General features: G+C 37.3%; 1 protein-coding gene across 3 annotated transcripts; it reads right to left on the reverse strand.

The window, feature by feature from the left end:
* Positions 1 to 792: 792 nt before the first annotated feature.
* cyb5r4 (cytochrome b5 reductase 4) lies at positions 793 to 20,279 on the reverse strand. Of its 3 annotated transcripts, none has more exons than XM_077205797.1 (17): positions 20,063 to 20,279; positions 19,052 to 19,170; positions 18,721 to 18,874; positions 17,817 to 17,917; positions 16,372 to 16,456; positions 15,877 to 15,912; positions 15,688 to 15,760; positions 15,199 to 15,256; positions 15,028 to 15,121; positions 14,912 to 14,944; positions 14,382 to 14,504; positions 11,395 to 11,535; positions 11,130 to 11,279; positions 7,431 to 7,581; positions 3,544 to 3,630; positions 3,071 to 3,232; positions 793 to 2,249 (listed from the first exon to the last, which is right to left on the reverse strand). In XM_077205797.1, exons 1-17 carry the CDS (start codon positions 20,172 to 20,174, stop codon positions 2,195 to 2,197), a joined length of 1,734 nt encoding a protein of 577 aa, XP_077061912.1. In that variant the 5' UTR covers positions 20,175 to 20,279; the 3' UTR covers positions 793 to 2,194. The 3 variants fall into 3 exon arrangements, with proteins under 3 accessions (XP_077061912.1, XP_077061918.1, XP_077061925.1); XM_077205803.1 differs by lacking the exon at positions 20,063 to 20,279 and adding an exon at positions 19,434 to 19,520; XM_077205810.1 differs by lacking the exon at positions 20,063 to 20,279 and adding an exon at positions 19,441 to 19,485 and having other exon boundaries at positions 19,052 to 19,183.
* Between the last annotated feature and the right edge of the window lie 1,562 nt (positions 20,280 to 21,841).

The raw sequence follows: 21,841 nt of genomic DNA on the forward strand, positions 1-21,841 counted from the left end.
GGCCTTACATCAAATTCAGGTGGCAGTTTAATTTTGCATTACAGTCAATAGAAAACTGTGAGGGTGTATTAGTACATAGTGTTGTTGATTTTGTGCATTTACCAATTAAATATTAGTATTTTTTTTGAGGGCAGTTTATACCCATAGAGAAACTAGATCTGCTCAGTACTCAGAATAATAATCAATCTACGGACCAAATATGTTCCTGAATAAAATTAAGATAAACAAATGTATTAAGGTATTATCCGGCTAACCGGGAACATGCTCAGAACTTCAGCTAATGTTCTGACAACGTTAATATAATGTTTGTTTAAAGTTATCTGGTCTTTAATAACGTTCTCAAAACATCAGCACAAAAACATTATTTATACATCGTTCATGGATCATTTTTTTTCCTGAAATGTTATTGGTGGATGTTCATCTGAGATATTTAAAATGTTACTGGTTTCAGAATTGTAAGAGAACATTCAAAAGTAACATTCCCATGTTTAGGGAATGAACAACTGGAATGTTCACTTAATGTTTTGTATGGGTGTTTTGAAGATAATGTTTTCATTACTTAATAGGAACGTATGAAAAACATTGTAAGAATATATTTTGTTAGCTGGTAATTACCTTAAAGTATGAATGTTATAAAACTCCAACTATAGTGTTTACTTTTATTTGATGATTTGACTGAATAACTTGGCCTGTAATGTATGGTCCTTCCTGCAGGAGAGAAGACTCGTGTCAGACCGCAGTATCAATACTCTAAAGGAGCGTTTCATTCAATCAAACAGTCTCAAGACACAATTAACATTTTTAAAACCATTTAATTCACTGTATTCCTGACAGTTTAATGCCACATATGCCATTCTCCACTTCACATGTGAGAACCGATAGAAAGGGAATCCTGTGAAAAGCTTCCTACTGGAAGCCATCAGTGGTTTGTAAAAAGATGACAGCGGAGTCCAATAATTATCAGTTTTATACAGTCATTCAAATTTCAGAGCCTTCTTCTAAAAATAAATATTTGGACACATTTCATCCTAAGTAACATACAATAAACACATTGCATGATCAGATACTTCCAGAACAACATGGTCTGCTTACAACAGAAAGTGCTTTGCTATAATGGTTTTCATCCCATGAAAGCAGTGGACTTTCATGACACCAGAGCTGTGATACGAGTTTACAGCGCAGATAAACGGGGGACCCGCAGATTTCAGCAGAGGCACAACACATATTCAAGGAGTTTACATTTGTGAAGGGAAATTTCACTCCATTTAACATATTAGAACAATATTATCTGCACATATTCTGAGATAAAGGAACGGGTAACGCTTTACTTATAGCCTATATATATATAATGCATTATAACAGTATGTTTAATGCATTAATTATGCCTTAAAATGCATTGTATGGTCTCATGAATAATTGTAACCAGTTATAATACATTATTATACTCCTCTATGCATTGTTATACCTTAATAAAAGTATGAAATGCATGACAAACAACCAATTTCAGATCTATCTAAAAATATTATAATGCATTTTAACTTTGGTTACAATTATTAATAAAAAAACAAAAATCATGCATTATAATGTGCATTGCGACGGCCTTTATAATGCATCATACGTAAAGGCATTAAGTAAATGGTTACCAAGAATCCTTATTCATTTGGCAGTCAGAATAGCATTTCCAAACAGATACAACTATACTTTCTCACTGTAAAATTACTGATGTATTTCATCCTGATTTACTGACATTTCAATTTTCTATATGGAGACACAGCAACAAAACTAGTTAAAAGTAAGTTATGCTTTAGTTGCATTACACATCGACCGTGTGTATGGCCAAAAGCATTGACCTCACGACTGATCCTCAATTTCAACGCAAGAACAAAACCAGCAGAATGATCCTGCTTAAGGTCTGAAACTGTCTGGTATTTGACTGGTTTGGTGACAGAAGTGGGTGGGGGGAAATCTGCTTATAGAAATGTTAGAAAGCAAATTCTTCTGTGGTGATGTCGGTGTTATACGAGAATCTATAAGTGCACGCATTTGACTGTACACTGGATTTCCACAAATGAAAAGACATTGTGGTAGAATGGTTGTCGCAGCTTCATTATAACTGGAAAGTGCATTTTATATGCATAGAAATAGTCTGCAAGTATGTGTATCAGAAATCCATGTCACACTACCAATGTCTCAATCAGCCCTGAAAAATGTGAATTTCCTCTTCACTGAAGTCCAGCTGTCTGAGCAATCTGCAAACAATGAGAGAAACAAGCAATTCATTAACCAAACAGTAAATGAACCCATAAATTAACACTTATGTGTCCTTAGAGACATGTTTGTCTTTTTCATTTTTGGTGGTCTGCAAACAGCATAATTTTGGCAAACGTGTGTATTTTTATTGGAATTTTAATATTTCACCCATTTCTTTTCATAAATCTGTTACACTAGGTACCCAAAAATGTCCCCATTTAAACCCATTTAAAAATGAGCAAAATCCAGACAAAATTTGATGGTAGTGCCATTTAAGCATAAAATCATGCATTTTTTGTTTGTATGCAAGGCTTCTAAATTGAAATGTTTGCTATTTTCTATTAGATGGTGCCATTTCTCAGGTTTGGTCAATGAAGCAAATACTCGCCAATAAATGAAGCGCCTTATACATGTGTGGAAATCGTGTGTGAGTGATAGACTGGTCCGGGACTGTAAAAATCCCCCCAAAGAATTTTACTTAGCATGTAGTATATGTAAAAGAATATAGTTTTAGTGGCATTATGTAAACAAAGTGGTATTTAAAGGGTTAAAATACAAAGAATGTTTGTATGTTTTGGAAGTTATGATCAGGACTATCAAAAAGTGGACACAAATTTGAATATATATATATATATATATATATATATAATATTTTATGACCTTTTTTCTCCTCTAGGAACTCTGTGTAACTTTTTTTAAATAACACACATGGGTTAAATGAAACAAGGCACTTCTAAACTTTAAACAGCGAGTGAGTGAGCGAGTGAGTGTGTGTGTGTGTGTGTGTGTGCGTGTGTGTGTAACCCATTAAATGACTCACTGCACTGCTAGCTCGGTGAACCCAGTCGGGCCGCACACACACACTAAACACTTGGAGTGTTCTGGTCTCTCGAGGAGGTTCTGCAGCGCACACGCATCTATCCGCCCTCTTCTGCCTTCCCACGAGTCTGCAGGCTCGGACAGAACACTCTCCACCTCAAACCTAACACACACACATGACTAACAGTGAGCTGAATAATGACACTACTGTCTTCTGCTTTACAGCTCAAACCACAGGCGTTTCAAAACGGAGGAATTTTGCAACAATCATTTTTACCGTAATGCTGCTTAGAAACGATCTGTCATGTATAAAGCGCTATTATAAATAACGGTTCGGTCCCAGCGATACTCCAGAAGGAAAAATACAGATTCCCGCTGAGATGACTGTACTTCACCGCCAAGGCTAAATGTGACCGATCCCACAAAGTAGCCAAAAATGTGATCCTTCTCAAACAGTCACTGTGATAAACATACCTCTCCTCTCTCGCACAGAGTTCCTCCAGCTGAGAGCGCCACAGAACGTCCCTCTCCTGACGGTTAAAGAACAGCAGCCTGGCTTTTCTGAAAAGACATACTAACATAAACAAACCTGCCTGCTTGAATGCACACACACACACACACACACACACACACACAAATGATGAGTTTAGCATTAATGCTTAAATTATGGAACGCATTTAAACTTTAGGATCAGTTAAAACTGTGTGTTACAGTGGAGTTTGTGAATGACATTCACGCATTATATTCCATGTTGTAGACAATTAATTCATTAAATTAAAATCAAACAGTTTGGAGGGAAATACTAAATATAAATGGAATCAATGCATAAAATGCTTAAAGATGAACTGAACTGAAAAAAATCGACGTTGATAATGTGTTGTTTATGACAATTAAAAGTAAATTACACTAAAAATTGTAATTAAAAATATCAATATAGCTTTTTTTAAGCAACAAAATTGCGCTTGTTAGTATAAGAACGCTGGCAATTTCGATGACGCACTGGCATGGTAGGACCCGCGAAGGTGTATCGGCAACAGCTGCAGGTCCTATATACACACACGAAAATTAGTAATTTTAACGGCATGTGTTACGCATGTGAGCCTGTGAGGGACAGTGCAGTAGTTTCTGACTATCACCATCACATGGAGGATCAGTTTCAGGCTCCACATGCAGCACAGGATCGTTTGGGGCGAAGTAAAGATGAACGAGATCATATGGATTTCTTTTGCAATGTCTTCATGTATGTTTCAAACTGTCATAGTTTTGGATAAACACAGAAATCTCTCAGATTTTATTAAAAATATCTTCATTTGTGTTACCTAAAAGAATGTGTTTTGGAACATGAGTGTGAGTGAAGGATGACAGAATAATGCTTTAATAAGGCTGTCACTAATGATTATTTAGGTAATCGAGCAATTATTTTGATGATTAATCAAGTGATTAAGAGCTAAGCCTTTAAAATGACTTAAAATGCATATATATTTACAATGAGGAAATAATGTTTGGTTCAAATAAAGTATCAAAATAATCATATTTATAGAACAAACTGACAAAATCAAATCCTTGTTTAATACTGGCCAAACGACATTTAATTCAAATGTCCACTTATTCTTTTTTTACAGCCGCTGTAAAAATAAAAACAAGAACATGTGGACGCCAAAACATGCAAACTTACAGCGGTAAAAAAAAAGGAAAAAAAAGAGTTAAACTTTTTTTTTAAATGCCGATGAACATTTAGCATATTTAAAAACACGTTGATGTATTCTCCATTGAGTTGCAGTAGGTTTATGAATGATTAACGTTACAAATCTGATGAAAAGGCGCACATTGCATTCCCAGATTAACGTTATAAGCAACTCAAACTCACAGCGTATGCAGAGATGGAGTTTGATACGCTCCACGCATGTAAAAGATAACAGTTGATGTTGAGCAGCATTTACTGTGAACGCTTTGAGACGCACGTAACCTACACGCATTTAAATCATTTAAAGGGGTTGTCGAATGCCCGCTTTCTGGATTCTTTAGGGTCTTCATGTAAAGTTTGTAACGTACTTTGGTTAAAATTCCTCAATGGTTGTGTAAAACAACAGCCTTTTACCTCCTCAAAAACAGCTCTGTTCACAGCGACCCGTTTCGGTGTATGTCTCTTTAAATGATAATAAGCAACTGATACAACCTTCCGTGGGGGCTGTCGACACAAGACATGTAAACAGGGTATCTGCACACTTTTTAAAGTCAAATTTAAGGCTTTTTAAGACCTTTTTAAGACCCGAAGAAATCAAAATTAATACCTTACATTAGCGGTGCGCATTATTGACAACAATGTCTCTATTTTCAAAGTTTTGTTGATAATATATAATTTGTACATGATATTTTACTGATTGTGTTTGTGTACTGGTACCATGGCTGGTTTAGGCCTGTTGTTGACAGCTGACTCACAAAGATATTCATATTTTTCATATTCTATGCAGTGGTCAGTTCACAGCAGTGACAGAAATTTAATGTTTTTATTAACGGCAATATTTGCAACCTTCAATTGATTCCAAGGGGCATTTTCACCTATATATGAACTTTTTTTTTTTTTAACTGAGAGGTATGCATCACCTTTTCAGAGCTGCCAACTTTCAACTTTAGCTTGGCGTGAGACTACTCCAAATGGGGGGGGGGGGGGGGGGGGTCTGCACACACAGCAAGGTCTCTCGCTCGCTTACGTCTCTGCCGTGCACGCGCGCGGTTTGAAGCACAATATCTGTTTCGCATGCACGCTCGCTCTACATAGATTACAGGATATTTTAACTAATTTGCAGTATAACTAGTCGATCACGAGTGGCTCAACAGGTAGATATATAGATAAACTCATCTTTCAGGCATTTGACCGACCGGTTGACACTTCAGCGTGAGAAATTGGGGGTGTGGCGTGAGAGTGTGATAATAGGGTCAATTGCGTGAGTCTCACGCTCAATGCGTGAGAGTTGGCAGCCCTGCCTTTTATGTCAAATTCTAACATTCAAAATAAATTATATTAAAATAATAACACAGTACCACTGTTACCAGTTAAATTAAATCTTTAAATCAAAATCCATCTTTGCAGTGCAAAAGAAAAAAAATCAACGCTGTCTGTTGCATTGAGACTCTGCTATGGTTTCATTTTTAAATGCTCGTCTGCGAAATAAAGGGAAAACAAACAATATTAACAATATTGTTTTATGTAACACACATTGTTCATTAATTGTTCATTTAACTTTTATATAAAATAAATATCACATTTGCTATTGTGCACGGGGAAAACGGCCCTCTTGCTGATGTGATATTGGATGATAAAAACATAATATGTTATAAATATAAGACAAAAACTCATTTAGGGAACTGCGCTGACACATCACGCAGTGAAAGCAAGCATGAGAGACAAATTCGATGTCAGACGTAATGCTGGCGCGAATGTAACAGAAATGTCACGTGAACGAGCAAATCCACAAAGAACGTATAATAAATAAAAAAGTACGCTAATTAGATAGTTTTAATTTGGAAAACATTTAGATATGTCTAAGTCAAATTGACATCGAAAATTTAAGACCTTTCAATAGTGAAAATAAGACTTTTTAAGGCTTTTTATGGCCTTAAATTTAAAAATTATAATTTAAGACTTTTTAAGTCTTTTTAAGGATCCGCGGACACCTTGTGTAAAGTGATGCCTTGGTGGACAGTATACAAATGGATGTGGGCGGAAATATGCTAATAGGGAAATATGCTAATACAGGGAATATGCTAATACGGGACAGTCCGTCATTGGGCGGAGCATGAGCAATATGACATCATATTGCTCAGAAAATCCAAATGGCTTGATTATTGAGTGTGTTCAGGCTTTAATGAGAATTAAAAAAATAAGTGAATGGATTGTTTTCATTGTATGGTGGTTGTGTCTACACACTGCAAAGACACTTTTATATGCAAACACCATATAAAAGTGAATTCTGCATCCGACGACCCCTTTAAAGCACATGCATATTAAACCTGCAGGCCATCTATTTATTTAACTGAATTGCAGCCGATGTGAATTCACAATAGCACTATGCTATAGTATGGTTTTTAAATGGTTTTAATACATTGTGCAGCCTTAGAAAACGGTCTGATAATGCGGTTCATGGATTCTCGTCTCTGGTATCTTGCCGGTTACTCAACATGGGTAAATTGCAATCAAGGAAATTTTAAAATTGAGTACTCAATGTGACAAACTACGCATATGGATGCTCTGCTAGGAAACCTGTGTGAACTTAAGGATAATTGGATTTTTTCATTTAAATGGTGACTTATGTGAAATATGCTGTATCTTTCTTGAGTTTTTCAGATTTGTATGGGCAGACCTGATTGATGTGAGGTCCTGTAGGGCCAGTCGTATGAGGCGAGCCATCGGTGTGAATCCTGTGCCGGCTGCTAACATGTAGAGATGAGTGACGTCCCGCAGGACACGCGTGGTGAAGGAGCCCTCAGGGCCGCCCACTGACAGAGCGGCTCCTGGAACAGAAAACAGCACATGAGCTACAAGGGTTTGCTTGTGATTTAATGCAATTCCAGCTTTCATGGCTATTTTCAAACAAGAAAACAGCTTCAAATGTAATAAGAAATGTACTGTGAAAAAAATATTTTCAAAAGTGTGGGCCAAATAAAATAAATTATTCAAAAAATGTCAACCATCACAGTTCAATAAATATGTTTTAGAAAAATTATAAGGAACTTTGATACCAGGTGCAAATGATCTGGCACATACAATTATTAGAAGTGATGTTTCATCCAAAAGGTAATAGATAAAAATAGATCAAATTCAACTGACAAGTGAATTTATGATATTATAATATACGTACAATACAATGTTATGTTATATCACAAAACAGTCACTGAAAGTGAAACTGTCAGTATATGAATGTACTATTTATTTGCACTTTTGTTTTTTCTGTATGTGAAAAACAGGGTTAAGTGCCATTTATAATGTGACATTCCTGGATTTGGCTAATGCATATGGTTCAGTGCCACATGAGCTTCTTTGTGCAGCATTTGATTTTTTTAGAGTGCCAATGTCAATAACAAATTTAGTGAAAGCCTATTTTGGAGATTTGCAATTTAGTTTCTCAACTCCAAAATTCAGCACCGCATGGCAATGCTTAGAGGTTTGAATAATGAGAGGATGCACCATTTCTCCACTGGCTTTTACCATGGCAATGGAAGTAATCATTAGGGCATCAAAATGGGTAGTAGGGGGAGAGCTCTTGGCTTCTGGGATGCGACTACCACCAATCAGAGCATACATGGATGACATGACAACCATGACTATAACAGTAGCCTGCACTAATCGGTTATTGGGGAAGTTAACAGATAATATTGAATGGACACGAATGCAATTTAAGCCCTCTAAATCAAGGAGCATCTCGATAGTTAAAGGAAAGGTAGTAGATAAAACATTCTTCATTAATGGTGAGGCAATACCAACAGTTTCTGAGAAGCCAGTGAAGAGTTTAGGGAGATGGTACGATGGGGATCTAAAGGACACAGTTCGAGTGGGAGAAGTTAGACGACCAGCAGTGGAAGGGTTGAAGAGCATAAACAGCTGTGCTCTACCAGGCAAACTAAAACTCTGGTGCTTTCAGTTTGGTCTACTGCCAAGGTTGCTGTGGCCACTGACTGTGTATGAGGTTTCTTTGAAAACAGTGGATAAGCTGGAAGCGTTAATAAGTTCATAGATCAGGAAATGGTTGGGAGTTCCACACTGCCTCAGCAGAGTGGGACTTTATAGTAAAGGAGTATTGCAGCTGCCAGTCTCTGCTTTAACCGAGGAGTTTAAGTGTGCCAAGGTCAGACTGGAAATGACTTTAGCAGAGTCACGCGACAAATGTGTAAGGGAGGCAGCCCCTGTGGTAAAAACTGGTAGAAAGTGGTCAGCAAAGAAATCTGTGGAAGAGGCAAAGGCTGACCTTCAAATTGGGGATATCGTGGGACAGGTACAGCATGGAAGAGGGGGTTTTAGGCTCAGTTTAGCTCCTCCTAAATGGCACAAGGCAGGCCCAGCTCAAAGGAGGAAGCTGGTAGTCAACGAGGTGCGAAAGCAGGAGGAGAGGATGAGATGTATAAAGGCCATTTCCCAGGCCAAGCAGGGAGAGTGGATGAGATGGGGGAGTGTGGAACAACGCAAGATGGGCTGGCAAGATCTTTGGTCAATGGAAGAGAGTAGGATCAGTTTCCTTATTAGGTCAACATATGATGTTCTCCCATCACCGCAGAACCTAAACCTCTGGGTAGGAGAGGATACCTCTTGTCCTTTGTGTCCATCACCTGCCACATTAAGGCACATTTTGAAAGGATGTAAGGTGGCTCTTAGCCAAGGTCGGTTTACTTGGCGCCATGACCAAGTATTGCGATGTTTGGCTTTAGCATTGGAAGGCAAGCGTAGTATGACCAATAAGTTGCCGCCTGTTCTAGCAAAACATTACACGCAGAAGACAATATTCCTCCGCCCAGGCGAGCAACCACCAAGAAAAGGTGCTAACACCAATTCTCGCCCAGGACAACTGGAAGCTGCTAGGGACTGGAAGATACTGGCTGATCTTGATCAACGGCTTATTTTTCCACCTGAGATTGCCACCACTAACCTACAACCAGATATTGTTTTGTGGTCTGGATCAGCACGCATTGTTCAACTGATAGAGTTAACAGTGCCATGGGAGGATGCGGTAGATGAGGCATATGAGAGGAAGAAACTGCGGTATGCTCATCTGGCCACAGAAGCAGAACAGCGAGGATGGAGAGTCCAGGTTTATCCAGTGGAAGTGGGTTGTCGAGGTTTTGTGGCACACTCTACAACCCGGTTCCTCAGAGACGTCATATTCAGTGGCCAGGAGTTGCGTCACACAGTAAAGAACTTATCTGAAGCAGCAGGAAGGAGCAGCAACTGGCTGTGGTTGAGACGGAAAGATTCAAGCTGGCTGTGTACAGGCCGCCATGCTACGGTTTCGTAGGATTCTTGAAAACTTGAAGAGTCTGTTGGTTTATTTGTATAGGTTGTATAGTATTTACAGTCATTACGTTCCTGTGTATATCGCGTGAATGACGGGTAGTTGGGCAGATATTGTGTTTTGCGGTAGGTGGTATGCCATACGGAACCGTTGCCACTGAAACTGCATATTAACGCATCAGTGGGGCTCGACAGCCTAAGTCAAACGGGTTGGCGCGTATGGTTGGGTTGCGGAGAGATTGTGAGATTGTGGTTAGGTCTCAGCAGCAAGAGGGAAGTAGAGGTCAGTAAGCTGGGCTGAGTTGAGTGGGGGACGGAGGGGGTGACTCTGGGATGCCAGAGTCACTGTCGAGCCCTCTTGAGGTGTCGTGGGCTAGTCAACGAAACACTGAGGACGGAAGGTGCCCACTTGAAGACCCTAGAGATGTTCCCTACTCCGCTCAATCCAGAGGGTTGTCATGGGGGGACCGCACTGTGGTTGCAGCCGTTGTGTGTGCTGACGCGTGTTAACACTAGACAGGAGATTTACATCACCATATGGAAAGAAGCGTAAATGGATGGAGAAGCATAGGTTACTGTAAAGCTATGTCTCAGTTGGTGCTTATCTTGGCGAAAGCCGAGTACAAATCATCATGAAGTTTTAACACCTACTCTCGTGTAATGGAAATCAATTGAAGTACAAAATGGGAAATAGAATTGAAATATACGAGACTTAAAGTGAACTGAAGTAAAAATAATAAAAAATGGCATAATTTTTGTTTGGTGACAAAAGTCGGTGGGAAAATCTATGCATAATTTGCATATTTTTGCATACATTTTTTTATCATTTATTTATCTATTTGTTCATTTATTTTGAGATTTTATAGGTCACACAGGAATATTTATTGATGAGTGTGGAATATCCCAGAAGACTTATTAAATATATATTTGAATTCGGTAAATCCACTTCCAGTTATCCCAATTCATTAACTGAAAGGATGAATTTCGCCCAGCCTTGATGCAAAAGCACATAATACTCTTTCCTTCCAGGTAAAAAAAAATAGATATGATAAATACTAACCAATAGGAAGGTTAGCGAGGTGTGAGGTCAACACTCCATCAGGATAGATCTTTATCATGAGATGTACGTCTGAGCCCATTTCAGCACTGGATTGTGCAGGAGGTATTAGTGTCTGATCCACTGGTGTGTAGGGTTTCACAACATCTGTACCTGTTCACCAAACACACAAAACCAGCCCGCTGAACACTCCACACACAGGTCCCCTTCTATCCGGTTATTTCAGATTAGATGAGCCTTTGATGTGTGGCATAAAGTGAATTATTACCCTGGACAGACGCTTTGAGGTAGACGTGTCTCCCCACAGGAACTTGCATACGTGACCCTGGAGGAAGCTGTAAACGCAAGACCTGCGTGTCATGTGTGACTTCTGTTTTTGAAACCAACACACATTCCCTGTAGAAGAGCCCTGTGATGAAACACATAATCATTTTTATGTTTTACCAAGTTATTTATTTGATTTTTTTAATTAAGTAATTTATTTGAGAGTGAGAGAGAGACCTAGCAGAATATTCCAACAATAAAGAAATTTCACATAAAACACAAAATAAATGTGAAAAAAAATTGCAATGATTAGGAAATTGGGTAAACAAACAGGCAAATGTACTTTCTAACTTTTTATTAAATTATTGGTATCAGCCAAAATATCTGTTTAAATTGTCTTTTACTCCGTCTTAGAACTGTTTATCAAATTGTAATTTTAGAGTTTAAGAGTTTTCTAAGAAGGAGCAGCAGAAACAAACACTTTCTTTCTGAACTCAGTCCTCGTTTTAGGTACTGATGCACATAATAAACGCTCATATTCTGAGTAGTCATGAATATTTGATTGAATATGAACACCTTAAATGGTAAAAATCATTATTTCTTTGTATTTAGATCTCATTTAAAATTCTGAAGTTGTGTTATATTCCAAAAGCTATTTGTGAACATTCTAAGAAAATCGCTAATGTAGAAGCACAGCAGTAATATATGGGGGGAGAATTGTTCCATTATTCCAAATAAATAGATTATGATCCACAAATAAATGTAAAGAGTTTCACAAAAAAATTAAAACTCACAAATAAATAAAATGAGATTTGTAAATAAAAAAATATATTTATAAATTTGTTTTATGCCACAAACACAGCTCTGCCTGACATTTATTGGTGAATTGGCTCCTGTGCATTTGTAAATCCCCTCACGCATTTGTGGATTTTGAAACACTTCTAGTATCGATGTGCAGTCAAATCCACAAATAAGTGGACTCCACCCACCGTTTACCTAAGCCAATCAGATAACGGCCACATTGAGCTGACCAATCGTAGCACGTTCTCGCTACAACCAATCACGTTAGGCTTTACAATCAGAGTGGTCTTGCCCTGAAATAACTTTGCTCGTTCATCTGCATTGTCTCAAATAGGAAGTGTAAGGTTAAGACCCATAATATTGCTTCAGTAAAATATGTTTAAAATTTGGATTTCATTAGAGTTAGACCATTAGACTGTGTATCAAGCCAAGACACATTTTTATGAGCCTGTGAAAATCCCAGAGAAACAGCGCTTACGTTATGGAAGTGTCACGTTATTCATGATAAAACAGAAAAGCATCAATACGTTGCTGACTAAGTTAAGGCATAACTAGTTTCAACCTCGTGATAAATACGCGAGTTTGTGTAATATTGGGGAAATTACTGTCACAACAGCTTTCCCCACTTCTTCAGTCAAGTTTTAAATAGCAGGTCCGTGGATCTAATGATTAAATATATAACATGCATTTAAAAGTGAAATGCCCAGCAGATAAGTGATTTGAATTCATCCGTTAAAACACTTTTCATAATATTTCATATGAATCAGACTTAATAATATTGTATTGTAAAAGTTACTCACAGCATCCAAAATAAATGCAAATATGTATTTTTTCAGCATTGCATTATCCACTCAAAACCGCATTAGCCAACACGCTGTTACATCTTCAATGATGGTCATTTGGACTGATATTTTGTACTCTACATAATATTTATGTCCTATAGCTAGCTATTTGTCACAACAATTGTGTTTTAAAAGACAAAATCATCAGTTTTGTAATTTCTTACATTGTGTCTACCCCGTGCGAGGCTTTCTACATTGGACAAAGCAAATGTGCAAATGATGTGTCCTCCGTAGTTGCGTGTAGTAGCCGCTACGTCAGAAGAAGAACGGGCATCAGTTTACTATCAGTGAATCATCGTATCGCCCTGCGCCGCTCCAGTAAACTCTATCACGAATTATGAATTTTCATGTAGCCAGCAGAGTCAATAAAGAAGATTATACGTCATTTATCTTCAGGTAAGAAAACAGAGGTCATGGGCAAAATGTGTGAACATTGCAAACATGTTAGTTTTACATGATTTGAAACTGCTACGGCAGGGAAGATAATCTGCTATTTGCTTTTGACACGCCGCTTGAGTCCGGAAGAGAGGGTGTTATGATGCTCGGGATCTGTGATGATCATAATTTGTGTGTAATCCTGACTTAATAATAAAGAATAATAAATATAAAGAAGCCTTAAACTCCAAGAATCTTTTGGAAACGGGGTGTTTTAACCACACAAACAGCTAATTTGAATGAAGCTCCCATTACAGCTGCTTTCAGGGGTGCAAATATCTGCAAAACTAATCAGATCCAATTCTTGCCCCGAGTGTAAAGCCTAACGTGATTGGTTGTAGCGAGAACGTGCTACGATTGGTCAGCTCAATGTGGCCGTTATCTGATTGGCTTAGGTAAACGGTGGGTGGAGTCCACATAATTGTGGATTTGTCTGCACGTCGATTCTAGAAGTGTTTCAAAATCCACAAATGCGTGAGGGGGTTTACAAATGCACAGGAACCGATTCACAAATAAATGCCAGGCAGAGCTGTGTTTGTGGCATAAAACACATTTGTAAATATATATTTTTATTTGCAAATCTCATTTTATTTATTTGTGAGTTTTATAATTTTTTTGTGAAACTCTTTACATTTATTAGTGGATCTTAATTTATTTATTTGGAATAATGGAACAATTCTCACCCCATAGTAATACATCAACATAAAAAATTGGATTTTCATTAACACTGTGTCATAAATAAATATAAAAGACAAATAATAAGGGGCCCAACACCGAGCCTTGTGGTACCCCTTTAGTCTGTGCTATGTTACAAAACAATGTAATTTCTCAAATGTGTTCCTCTATACCTTTATCTTTACAAACCTAATTTAGATCTTTGTTTGACAATTAAGTTCACATGTTTGTTACTCACCACGATCTTTACACTGAGTAAATGTGTCATGGAGCTCCAGTGGTTGCCCCACTTTCGTCCACTTGTCTTTAACAGATTTGTGCAGACACACCTGTACTTTTCCTACAGAGTGGGCCGTCTGGACTATAAGCAGAGAAAAATAAAGAAACACTTATTTAGAATGAGAATTTTTTTTTCATAATTCATAAGCAGCATTAAAATTGTCTTTTTCTTTTTGCCTTTACTTTACCTCAGGGCTATTTCTGTATTTTACAAACAAAAAAAAGTAACAAAAAGCACCATGGCATTACCATGTTTGTAGGATATGTCTCATTGTAACACCATGGTATTACTTGAAGTACCCTGGAGTACCATGTAAATATAATGATTCATCATCGTGGAACTGTAAATTTCAAAGGACCACAGTGATATTAGCTGATTCCTTCAATGTATCATGGTACCGCCATAGTGGGTTTTGTCTTGTATAGATCATTTTCAATACAGTTCTAGATTCAACAAAAAAAGGATGTCTAATTTAACATACTACTCACCATCAACACGTCCTTGAACTTCACTGTACAGGCCTGAAAAAGATACAGTGTTATCAACTTGATAACCATTTTAGCGGATACACATCAATGTTCTGTGTGGCTGGTGAAAGACTCACGCCAGTAGAGAAGGTACGACATCTTCCCCAAGAGCATCTCCACCCGAAGAGTCTCTCCCTGTAGATCCACGACCGCACAGCCGGAGCTGGGAATCTGGAGAGGGAAAACAAGTGTTTGAGTTTACTTAACTTTATTCTTTTCCAACCACATAACCACTGCACTTTACCAACCTTTCGCTTGGTGTAAACAACAATATTGACAGTGGCATCTGTCTGGAACCAATCATACCTAAAGATGAAAAAAAAATGCTATTTAATTTGAATAAAATACTGATATTTTTAAAGTGCTGTAAGACTTACAGCACAATAAACTCTCACTTTGAAGCCCAAAAAAGTGCATCAGTCCATCATAAAAGTAATCCATACGGCTCCATGGGGATTAATAAAGGCCTTCTGAAGCAAAGCAATGCGGTTGTGTAAGAAAAATATCCATACTTATAACTTTATCAACTAAAATAACCAGGGTGAACAATCCCTTTAAGTCTGTGCATGTCCGTGGACACTTTTTAGTAAGATGAATTTTTGTCCACATTTTGTTTAGATATAATATGAATACTTGGGAATTTCGTTGTTGTACCGCCAGAAGGAATCATGCCATACTCTAGGTTTCTGTGAAACACTGCCACTGTAAAATAGTGATATAATGAAAGTCAAACATACCGAGGGCGATGATCTTTGGCAGGGAGAGGAGCAGATAAAGGCTCCAGTCGTAAGGGTGGAGGAGCAGACAAACCTGGTGTGAAGAGTATCAAACACACCATTACTCCTCATGAGTCATAGAACTCAGGAAGTATTGGCATACATACTCAGCATTTATAACAAGAAATCCACATGGCTTTGCTGTCATACCGTTCACATGAGTGCTCTCAGTCTTCTCCGTCTGAGCTGTAATAACCAAAGAACCATGTAACAAGGAATAAAAACATTAAAAAAAGCTTATTTTGGGTTTGATACATTTCAGGTTAAATCAAACAACAGCATCTGTTAACTAGAATGTACATTTCCTGAAGAAAATGTGAGTGGTGCATGCAGTGGCAAAGCTCGCCACTCGGTTGCTAGGGTGTGGTAGATGATTGCATACGAGCCAAAAAACATGACTGCACGATGCTCTGGTGCTGAGATATGGCTTATTCATGTTGTTCAGGTTGTTGCTAGGGCGTTGCTAGGGTGTTCTGGGTGGTTGCTATGGTGTTTCTAGGTGGTTGGTAGGGTATTCTGAAAATTATTTCAGCCCAGAAACGACTGATTATTTGATTTCCAGGTCATTAACAATATGTTTGTATGAAAATAATGATGTTTCCATCTCGGTGAAGTCTTTTCTACTGCTAAAAGTGCTGACAGAACCTTGAGGAGCGGGACTGAGCTTCACTGCCATCCGTCCCACCAGACACTCCTTCAACATGGACTCGTAATTCACCCAGCGGTGCACCTTCAGTGGACAGAAGTACAGTAACACCGCCCTTATTAACCAGCTACAAACTATTAGCTTTCATTTGATTCATAGTTTATCAATTGCAGTCTTAATACATTAATAGACTGTATAAAAATAGTGAGGTCTTCATTCAGTGTCACTGTAATTATTATTGTTTAATTAGCTCATATGTAAAGAGTTAGATAATGTGTTTTATCCTTTGTTAACAACTTGTTAACCATACCTAACAGATGTACAGTATTTTAAACCAATAGTAAAGGATTTGTGAATTATTAGGAGTAAATAGTCCTCACTTTAGATTAGTTCATGGGAAATACTAAAACTAACCTTGATCGGACATTAATGGTTCCTAAAATGTGCATTAATTCACTTTTATACATAAACATTTCTTTACTATTCATTTAGCTTCTTAAAGTTTTCATTAACTATTAACAACTCTGGTTTAAAATAAGACTGGCCTTATTGATTATATGTAGATATGCGTATACAACTAAGTTTTTTGTTGGATGGATACATGCCAAAATTTGCAATACAGCAAAAGAAATAAAAAATATTTACAAATGATTTATACCATTATACTCCTTAACCCTGTCATCAAAGCTAAACATAACAATTTTTATATAAAAAGTAATAGGCAGAAACATTTACAGTGACAATAATTTCTAGTTATAATATACTGTAAAAATAGATATTTTGAGCACAGAAATTAATGTTAAAATAAAGTAATTGAGTCAACTGAAACTATTGTCATTGATCACAAATTACATAGAATGCACTGATTAATTCCATGAATTCAATGATCATAGATAAACATTTGTACATCAGTAAAGCTGTTCATACATAAATTATTTATGTTTTAGATGCTGTCAAAACTGTATGTTTTTGTACCTATGCAAACGTATGTGCAACTTTAAAGGACATTAATGGTTCTTAAAATGTTTACAAATACATTAAGCATAAAGTCACTTTATACATAAAAATGTCTTTACACTTGTTATTTATTACTATAAATTGAATAACTTTTAAATGAACTTTTCATGAACTACTAGCAACTCTGGTTTGGCCTCACTGTTTATACGTACATATTTGTATGAAACATGTACAAAAACAGGTTCTTTACATATGAGCTACGCTAATTAAATAATGATCATTTGAAAATTAAAATGACAATAAATGAAGAACTAAATGTTTGTATATAGCCAATTTATGTATTAACAATCTAGAGACTTCAATTTATAAACTATCATCTAACTATAAATAGTGTAATGACTTGCAAGTACTTTATCGCTGTAAGCATTCGAGATTAAAACAGACTATTTTCTGAAACCAGCATGCAAGTTTTAAATGCTGAATTTACCTGGTCAAACAGGTCAGTGCTATCAATCCCAGCAGCCCTCATTAACTCCGCCTCCCCACCGGGATGGAAATCCATGTACGCACTCACGTTATAGACCATTCCTACAGCAAACACACAAACACAAGGAGTCATGTGTGCATGAGAACGATAGGGATTGATGGAGATGTGATCTCTTGTTATTGGATTGACGAAGCATTCGAAAATGAGACCATTCTAAAAATAAATAAATAAATACTCGCAAAAAGAAATACTGAGACAAGACAGTGCCAACAAGATGAAAAATGCAACACTTGCATTCAAATCAGCATTAAATGATACCGTTTTGCCGTATTTCAGAGTGAAACGATTCTGGAACAAGAACAAATGTGGGCGGGGCTTGATTGTGTCTGTGGGGAATTGATTGGATGGTTGTGGTTTGCTATTGGTGGATCTCATGTGAGTGACAGGTTTCCCCGCCCTCATCATCAGAGAAGAGATCATCACATGAATAAAAAATTATAAAAATGATCTGGATAAATAATTTATAATAAACACTACAATATTCCATTAAAAGTAAGAATAGTCTATTTTGATTTCATGGGGACTTTAATACGATATCAAAATACTATATTTACAAAAGTTGAGTGCTTTTCTGTATGAAAGTATACAAACTTGCATGTGTGATCATGTAAATATATTCTATACACACACAGTATCTTGTGATCACCAAGGTTGCATTTAAAAAATAAAAATAGTAATATTTTCTATGTTATTAAACTAATTTATTCCTGTGATCAAAGCTGAATTTTCAGCATCATTACTCCAATCTTCGGTGTCACATGATTCTTCAGAAATCATTCTAATATGCTGATTTGCTGCAGTGCTCAAGAAACATTTATGATTATTGTCATATTTGCGGTTGTACCTCTAATGCAGGTCCAGCAGTCACTCCTGGTGTTGTGTTTCTTCAGCTCGTCTTCGGTCACCTCGATCAGTCTTCCTCTCAGTCCGGTCAGGTCGCGGCCACTCTTCGTCAGTCGGATCCAGTCCAGCAGACTGTGCCCGGGCTTCAGTGCGACCTGGATTCATCACACACACACACACACACACACACACACACACACACACACACACACACACACACACACACAGAGAGAGAGAGAGAGAGAGAGAGCATATTTACAACTGGATTCAGACACAGACGCATTTAAATCACCCCTTAAATCAGTATTAATGACAATAGCGCAGGATCTAACCTTATTCCTGGACTGTCCGGCTGGTGAGACTCTCTGCTGGGATTCGGCTGATGGGAAACTCTGCGACGGCACGTTCAACATCTCTGATGCTCTAAAACAACCCCAGTTCCTGACAAAACCTGCCCGAACACACTCGATATCACTAATCAGGAGCTAAACATAGATCAATAAAAACTGGCAAAAGTACACTGAGTGCCACTGATCGTGGGAGTTTATTTGTATGGAGGAGGAGGAAGTGTTATTGCTATAATGAGATGCGACTTCCTCATTTTGGCAGGTGACTTTATTATTATTCTTTTTTTGACCTATCAAACATGACAAGCTAGTACAATTCAGCTGATCTAAAACACACACATATAAAAGAGAAAAGTATAAGCAGTACCGATGACACTGCTGTCATAGCACCTACAGCAGCACTTCCCCACCACTCGAGAAACTGTCGCGGAAATATGACGTTACTGTTGTGCTCGGGCGATCATAAAGATTTCATAATAAAAGTCGAATCTATGACAAATCCCTGTCAAAAAAAGGGGGATTTTGCTGGATTTAGTTGATAAATATATTTTATTTATTTATATTAATTAATTTTATAATATTTTCTTAATTCCCCCAGTGTTGATCTTGATCTCATTGATATTGGTCTTATTGTGTTCTTTTGAACTTGTGCATATATTTTATTTATTTTTATTAAGCAGTTATGCGTCTATCAGTGACTTTGTCTGTGTCATATTTGAATTGACATACATGTCTTAATTATGACATCTACCAGATGTCTCTCAGACATTTATATTTTTATATTCTAACTAAACTAAACATTCAGAAACAAAATCTGTTGCGATGTATAAATAATGTATGTTAATGAAGTTAAAATAAGTAGGCCTATGATCATTATTTCAGCTGATCTTTAGCCTAATGCAAACAGGTGACAGTGTTTGAAACCAAGAGCAACTGCTACTGTCTCCACATACAGACTCTTTCTTAAACGTGGTTATTATCTATTTAAAAACTCACCAGACAAAACACTGGAGATTACAGAAAAGACTGTTGAAATGTTCCCTCTGTTTTCAACTCTATAATCTTCCTCCTCCTCTTCCTCAAAGTCCTCTCCATCTTCCTTTACCATTCCAGTGATATAATTTTTACGATCAGTGTTTTTTTGTTTTGTTTGTTTTTAAATATTACAACTAATTATCAGTCAGATCTAACAAATGCATGTCTTTATATTTTGACAGGAGGCAAATGCGGATCTTGCATGATTTTTATTATAGGCTAATCTGTTTAATCCCACCAATAGGAACTGGTAGAGATTATACTGAATGACACAAGACTTCAAAGGAGTTAAGACTTCAAAATAAAAGTCTTGATCCTAAAGAAAGAATCAAAGTTTAAAATTTGCTCTAATGCCATTGTGAGACCTCAAACATCCTCTTATGTTCTTCCAATTTTAATCAAACACTGATATTTTGTATAAATAGGACGCAGAAGAAAAACAACTTTTTTTGTAAATTTTTTGCATTGGGCAAAATGTAAGGCTACTTTTAATAAATTATTTGATCAAGTGATCTTCATGCACCTTTACATGAAGGGATTCAGTTATCAGTTCATTCACTGAGAGAGAGAATAATAACTCGTTCTATTGGACACTTAATTTCTCTGATTCTGACACAATATAGATGGCCTCAAAAAAGTCATGGACTAAAAATACAAATTTTAAAGAAGATCTCTATTCAAATGGAATCGATTCAGTGTGATGCATTCTCAATAACTGATAAAATTTTTTTATCAATCATCATGAAAAATATCATTATTTCCTAATGCGGTAAAAGTGCATTGATCTGTTCTGCTTTTCCCAAAAAACACTGCAAGCTTAAAGGTACAATATGCAGGATTTTTCGCCACCAGGGGTCGCTAACCTCTTACAATAACAAAGGCGTAAACTGATGACGTATATTCCACATTAAGCTGAATTATGGATCTTGTCGTCAAGCTGATGTATCTTTTATGGATGAGTGAATACATTGATGTTTTTAACATGACTGTGGTTTGAAGCAGGGCACGATTGCTAGACGTATACCAGCGCCACACGCCACAGCGAGTCCCGCGGATATAAAAGAATAAGGACATTTGATTCTACCGAACTACACGCAAGTGCCGAATTAATACTCACACAGGTCAGTTTATTAGTCGAATTAAACTTGAGGTAACGCAGCGCTGTTTCACTTGCTCTAACAGTTACACTATCACACTAAACGGCATTTGAGTGTGTTGAATGTTGTTAGTTAGGTTGTGTGTTGGCTGTATGAGACTAAGTATGTTAAGCTAGATCAACATTAGAATAACATACAGATCATATTCTAACATTTCATCAAGTTGAACTAAATAACATTGATAACATTTGTTTTATGTACATTTGCTCACCTGTCTAATAAAGTACATGCAACACTCGCGTCTCTGTCAAGTCGAAGTTAGTCGCGGACGTGGAGCTCTCGGCATCTCGATAGATGTTGATCTTCGTTTTAGTCCTCTTTTTGTCTCAAAGTCTGCTTGCCATGGTCCAATATGTTTGAACAAAACAACAACAGCGTGAGCGTCCTGCTAGGCATAACGGGCACAACCCAGTTGTCAACGTCTGTCGCCATGGTTACTATGGCAGTACGAGGTCAAACCTGGCGGAAACCGAGGGTAACGCGGATATGACGTCATTGACTGGCGACTCCTCACCCCTGCTCACACGTCCCGTTTCCTTGGTTAAAATCGCAATTTTCTCACGATTTACAAATTGTTTGAAAC

The sequence above is a fragment of the Siphateles boraxobius genome, unplaced genomic scaffold (genome assembly GCF_051911475.1).
Source record: "Siphateles boraxobius isolate OS27281-9 unplaced genomic scaffold, OSU_SipBor_1 12, whole genome shotgun sequence".
Lineage (NCBI taxonomy): Eukaryota > Metazoa > Chordata > Actinopteri > Cypriniformes > Leuciscidae > Siphateles > Siphateles boraxobius.

Bases quoted from the DNA above. Each gene is read 5' to 3' on its own strand.
- cyb5r4 (XM_077205797.1), bottom strand. From the start codon at position 20,174: ATGGTAAAGGAAGATGGAGAGGACTTTGAGGAAGAGGAGGAGGAAGAT. The intron at 17,918-18,720 runs GTACAACCGCAA...TGTTTGCTGTAG, and splicing joins CTGCTGGACCTGCATTAGAG to GAATGGTCTATAACGTGAGT. The intron at 15,122-15,198 runs GTTGGTAAAGTG...TTCCCTCTCCAG, and splicing joins TTGTTTACACCAAGCGAAAG to ATTCCCAGCTCCGGCTGTGC.